This window comes from Coturnix japonica, unplaced genomic scaffold (genome assembly GCF_001577835.2).
Source record: "Coturnix japonica isolate 7356 unplaced genomic scaffold, Coturnix japonica 2.1 chrUnrandom592, whole genome shotgun sequence".
Classification (NCBI taxonomy): domain Eukaryota; kingdom Metazoa; phylum Chordata; class Aves; order Galliformes; family Phasianidae; genus Coturnix; species Coturnix japonica.
The window spans coordinates 12,250-18,368 of NW_015439965.1; the positions used below are offsets into that span (position 1 = coordinate 12,250).

Below are 6,119 nucleotides of genomic sequence, written 5' to 3' on the forward strand. Positions count from 1 at the left end.
TATATTCAATAGGGATCAACCCAGTCGGAATCAAAGCCGTTGCCTTGAAGAGCCGAGGTGTGATGCTATAAAAGAACTTGATATTTATCCATTCAAAAGAACCCCGTTGTAAATCACACGCTCGTCTTTAATATCACCAAAAATAAAATAAAATAAAATAAAATAAAATAAAATAAAATAAGTTTAAGAATGCCTGAAACGTTCGTTTTTTTGTGTGTTTTTTTGTGTTTTTTTTTGTTATTTTACAGCTTAAAAAAATATCTTTGAAACCCATCTGATCTTAAAAATAGACAGTAGGAAGTGAGGCTTAAAATACAACCACTCGCACCAAAAGGATGGTCCCCAAATCAGCACCACCGCAGTGGACAGCTCCAAATCAGCACCACCTCTGTGGACAGCTCCTTCCAAATCAGCACTACTACAGTGGACAGCTCTAAATCAGCACCACGGCAGTGGACAGCTCCATTCAGATCAGCACTACTACAGTGGACAGCTCCAAATCAGCACCGCTGCAGTGGACAGCTCCATTCAGATCAGCACCACCGTAGTGGACAGCTCCTTCCAAATCAGCACCACTGCTGTGTGGACAGCTCCATCCCAATCAGCACTACTACAGTGGACAGCTCCATCCGAATCAGCACCACCTCTGTGGACAGCTCCATTCAGATCAGCACTACTACAGTGGACAGCTCCATTCAAATCAGACCACCGTGTGACAAGCTCCATTCAGATCAGCACCACCGCAGTGGACAGCTCCAATCTCAAATCAGCACCACTTGTAGTGGACAGCTCCATTCGATTCAGCACCACCACTGCAGTGGACAGACTCCTTCCAAAACCCCGAACAGCTGTTGGACAGCTCCCAAATCAGCACCTATCAGTGGACCAGCTCCATCCAAATCAGGCCACCACTGCTGTGTGGACATGCACTCCATTCAGATCAAGCACTACTCAGTGGACCGCTTCATTCAGATCGCACCACCGCATGGGAAGCTCCGTTCAAATCAGCACCTACTAAGTGGATCAGCTCAAAACAGCACACTGAAGTGACAGCTCCTTCCAAATCAGCACTACTACAGTGGACAGCTCCATTCAGATCAGCACCACTGCTGTGGACAGCTCCATTCAGATCAGCACCACTGTAGTGGACAGCTCCATTCAAATCAGCACCACAGCACTGGACAGCTCCATTCAGATCAGCACCACTACAGTGGACAGCTCCATCCAAATCAGTACTACTACAGTGGACAGCTCAAAATCAGCACCACTGAAGTGGACAGCTCCATTCAGATCAGCACCACTTCAGTGGACAGCTCCATTCAGATCAGCACTACTACAGTGGACAGCTCCAAATCAGCACCACTACAGTGGACAGCTCCATCCAAATCAGCACTACTACAGTGGACAGCTCCATTCAGATCAGCACCACAGATGTGGACAGCTCCATTCAAATCAGCACCACTACAGTGGACAGCTCCATTCAGATCAGCACCATCGCAGTGGACAGCTCCAAATCAGCACCACTACAGTGGACAGCTCCATCCAAATCAGTACTACTACAGTGGACAGCTCAAAATCAGCACCACTGAAGTGGACAGCTCCATCCCAATCAGCACCACTGCAGTGGACAGCTCCATCCCAATCAGCACCACTGCAGTGGACAGCTCCATTCAGATCAGCACTACTACAGTGGACAGCTCCATTCAGATCAGCACCACCGCAGTGGACAGCTCCATTCAGATCAGCACTAGTACAGTGGACAGCTCCATTCAAATCAGCACCACAGCTGTGGACAGCTCCATTCAGATCAGCACCACAGCGGTGGACAGCTCCATTCAGATCAGCACTACTACAGTGGACAGCTCCATTCAAATCAGCACCACTACAGTGGACAGCTCCATCTAAATCAGCACCACCGCAGTGGACAGCTCCACCATTGCTGTTGACCCATTGAGTCTTCCAATGTACAAACTCATCCATTCAATGAATCCTTGGTGCCCAATTTGGGGGGTTGGGTTGGGGGGCTTGGGAAGGTGGGTGGGTTGGATAGTGTGTGGGGCTGTTAGGATAACGCATCCGTTGTTAGGAAGGTGGTGTGAGTTGGAGGAGTCACTTTGTCACAATCCGAGTCCAACACGGTTTTCCCTTTGCTGGAGGATGTCGAAGGTTCTTGGTGGGATCCTTCGTTGAGCTTCGAGGTGGAACGAGCCATCGAACCTCCGTGGCTCCCGTTGGTTTGAGAGCAAACGTTGCTGACTTTGGCCGCTTTGTTCTTGTGGTGGTTGTTGTACACTTTGTATTTCATCAGGAGGATGAAAATGAAGACGAGCACCGACGCCACGATGATGCCCCCGATGATGATGATCATGGTACCCCCGAGGAACTGAGCGTGGAGGGACCTGCATTGCTTGTATTCCTCTTGGGTGGTGAATTGAACGCAGCCGATCACCCTGGTTGCGGTCAGAGATGTCAGTCCGTCGTCGTACACGGCCAGGACGCAAAGGTCGTATTCACGTCCTGCAACCAGATCAGTCAAGAAGAAGGATTTACTAGCAGCTGGGATCATCCTAGAAGAGAGAATACGTACAGTAAACATCCAAACGGGTCAAACCTTCGGGTTCCTCTTCAGTTCTATTCGGTAGAAACCGGCCCTTTGCATGGCTTGGAGCTGGGTGGGCTTTAAGGTCCCCTCCAACCCCATCTTATGGGTGTCCCATAGTTCTATGATCCTAAAGGCCCCCTCCAGTCTGATCTTTTAGGTATCCAATGGTTCTGTGATCCTAAAGGTCCCTCTGAACCCAATCATTGTAGGATCCCATGTTTCTATGATCCTAAAGGTCCCTCTGAACCCAACCATTGTAGGATCCCATGTTTCTATGATCCTAAAGGTCCCCTCTAACCCGATCTTCTATGTATCCCATGGTTCTGTGATCCTAAAGGTCCCTCTGAACCCAACCATTGTAGGATCCCATATTTCTATGATCCTAAAGGTCCCTTCAACCCGATCTTCTATGTATCCCATGGTTCTGTGATCCTAAAGGTCCCCTCCAACCCGATTTTCTATGTATCCCATGTTTCTATGATCCTAAAGGCTTCTTCCAACCCAATCTTCTGGGTATCCCATAGTTCTATGATCCTAAAGATCCCTTCAACCCAACCATTATAGGATCCCATGGTCCTATGACTTCTAAGGTCCCTCCAACCCAACCATGGTAGGATCCCATGGTTCTCTGATCCTTAATGTCCCTCCCAACCCAACCATTATAGGATCCCACGCTTCTTTAATGTCCTTCCCACCCCAACCACGATAAGATTCTATTTAAACACCCAAATCCACTGCAAGGAAACCAGAAGAGGAAAATACAGGCATGGCAAGAGGAGCAAGAAAGCAAAAAATATATTGGAAGACTCTACAGGTTGAAGGAATCTATGGGTTGGGGTGAGAAAACCCCATTTAGGAACACTATAGGATTCCTGTCTACGGGGCTGTCTGCAATAGGGAGGAGCAGTTGGTCAATAATCACCCAAACCACTGATTTTCCCCCAAATCCGAGTTATTTGGGTGATTCAGCCACCGTTTCCCATCCTATTTTAGTTGGATGGTGGGGATGAGTCAGTAGGAAGAAGGGATGGGAACGTGGTTAATTACCATAACGAGCTCTAAATCCGTCGTGTCGCTTATTGAATGAAGGAGAAGCGAATCCAAACCCTTCGAATTCAATATTTTCAGCTTTTTTTTTTTTTGGCCTAATTTTGGGCTAATTCTCAGCTGTGTGAATGACGATGGAGCACAAAGTGCTGATGGATGAGGATCATTCGCTGTGTGTGGGGTTTTTTGGGGGAAATTAGGGTAATTTTGGTGTATTACGTAGAAATGAGGGAGGACTGCTTAGAAATGAGGTTTTCCCCCCCAAAAAATGTGTGTTTTTCTATAATTTTCCTAACATTCATCTTATTTTCCTCATATTCATCTTATTTTCCCAATATTCATCTTATTTTCCTCAAATATCCATCTTATTTTCCTCATATTCATCTTATTTTCCTCATATCCATCTTATTTTCCTAATATCCATCTTATTTTCCTCATATTCATCTTATAATGAGGTTTTATCCCAAAATAATGAGGTTTTATCCCAAAATAATGAGGTTTAATCCCCAAATAAAGAGGTTTTATCCCAAAATAATGAGGTTTTATCCCAAAATAATGAAGTTTTATCCGAAAGAATGAGCTTTTATCCCAAAATAATGAGGTTTTACCCACAAATAACGAGGTTTTACCCCCAAATAATGACGTTTAATCCCAAAATAATGATGTTTTACCCCAAAATAAAGACAACCCAACAGCAACCCCCAAAGGACCAACAACTCAATAATGACCCCGACACAACAACAACCCAACAGGGACACAACACGACAACCCAATAATGCCACCCAATACAACAACAACCCCCAAAAGACCCCAAACAACTCAATAAAGACCCCCAACACAGCAACAACCCAACAAGGACACAACACAACAACCCAATAACGGCACCCAACACAACAACAACCCCCAAAAGACCCCCAACAACTCAATAAAGACCCCCAGTACAACAACAACCCAACGAGGACACAACACAACAACCCAATAATGGCACCCAATACAACAACCCCCAAAAGACCCCCAACAACTCAATAAAGACCCCCAACACAACGACAACCCAACAGGGACACAACACAACAACCCAATAATGGCACCCAATACAACAACCCCCTAAAGACCCCCAAAAACTCAATAATGACCCCCAACCCAACAAGAACCCAACGAGGACACAGCACAACAACCCAATAATGCCATCCAACAACACAACAACCCAACGAGGACACCCAAAAGACCCCCAACAACTCAATAAAGACCCCCAGTACAACCACAACCCAACGAGGACACAACACAACAACCAACAAGGACACCCAAAAGACCAACAACCCAATAACAGCCCCCAAAAGACCCCAAAAAACTCAATAATGACCCCCAACACAACGACAACCCAACAAGGACACAACACAACAACCCAATAATGGCACCCAATACAACAACAACCCCCAAAAGACCCCCAACAACTCAATAAAGACCCCCAACACAACAAGAACCCAACGAGGACACAACACAACAACCAACAAGGACAACCAAAAGAGCAACAACCCAAAAACAACCCCCAAAAGACCCCCAAAAACTCAATAATGACCCCCAACACAACAACAACCCAACGAGGACACAACACAACAACCCAATAATGCCACACAACAACACAACAACCCAACAAGGACACCCAAAAGACCCCCAACAACTCAATAAAGACCCCCAACACAACAACAACCCAACGAGGACACAACACAACAACCAACAAGGACACCCAAAAGAGCAACAACCCAACAACAACCCCCCAAAAGACCCCCAAAAACTCAATAATGACCCCCAACACAATGACAACCCAACAAGGACACAACACAACAACCCAATAATGGCCCCCAATACAACCACAACCCAACAAGGACACAACAAAACAACAACCACCTAAAATCCAACAACAAAACTACCCCATATCCCCCCCAAAAAACCCCACAAACAGCAAAAAAAAAACCTATCCAAAAAAGAAAACAACCCCAAAAATGACGTAAACCCTTCAAAATAGAAACGCGTACTTCATTTGGATTCTAATTACTGATGCTGTCATTAATTATTATTTATGATTCATTATTAATAATGCTGACGCCCACAGGACGACGTTACAGCATTGAGTTTCTTTAATTGATCCAAGTTTTCTTTTTTTTGACCCAATTCTGCCTTCTTTCGACCCAATTCTGTCCTTTCCTTTCAACCGATCCGGCCCTTTTCTGTTTTGAACCGATTCTCTCATTTTTAAGCCCATTCTGTCACCGTGTTCACTCGTCTCATTAAAAGGATTACAGCACCGAGATCTCCACAGAAGGTTAAAAATGACAGCAAAAAAAAGACTGTTTTCAGCATAAAAAAACCCCGCTGCAAAAAATGTGTATTTTCACACCTCCTTTTTCCCTCTCATTTCTCTTCTCTTCCCCCAAATACCTCCATTTTCCCTCTCGTTTCTCTCCTCTTCCCC

General features: G+C 45.5%; 1 protein-coding gene across 3 annotated transcripts in view; it reads right to left on the reverse strand.

The window, feature by feature from the left end:
* Positions 1–1,040: 1,040 nt before the first annotated feature.
* LOC107307424 (leucine-rich repeat and fibronectin type III domain-containing protein 1-like protein) overlaps positions 1,041–6,119 on the reverse strand; it is a 32,070-nt gene continuing 26,991 nt past the window's right edge. For 2 of the 3 annotated variants that reach the window (XM_015850932.2, XM_015850931.2), the window contains exon 3: positions 1,041–2,567. In XM_015850932.2, the coding sequence (XP_015706418.1) occupies positions 2,063–2,567 (505 nt within the window). In that variant the 3' untranslated portion in view covers positions 1,041–2,062. The remainder of the gene's footprint in view (positions 2,568–6,119) is intronic. The other variant, XM_032441809.1, reaches the window with a different exon arrangement.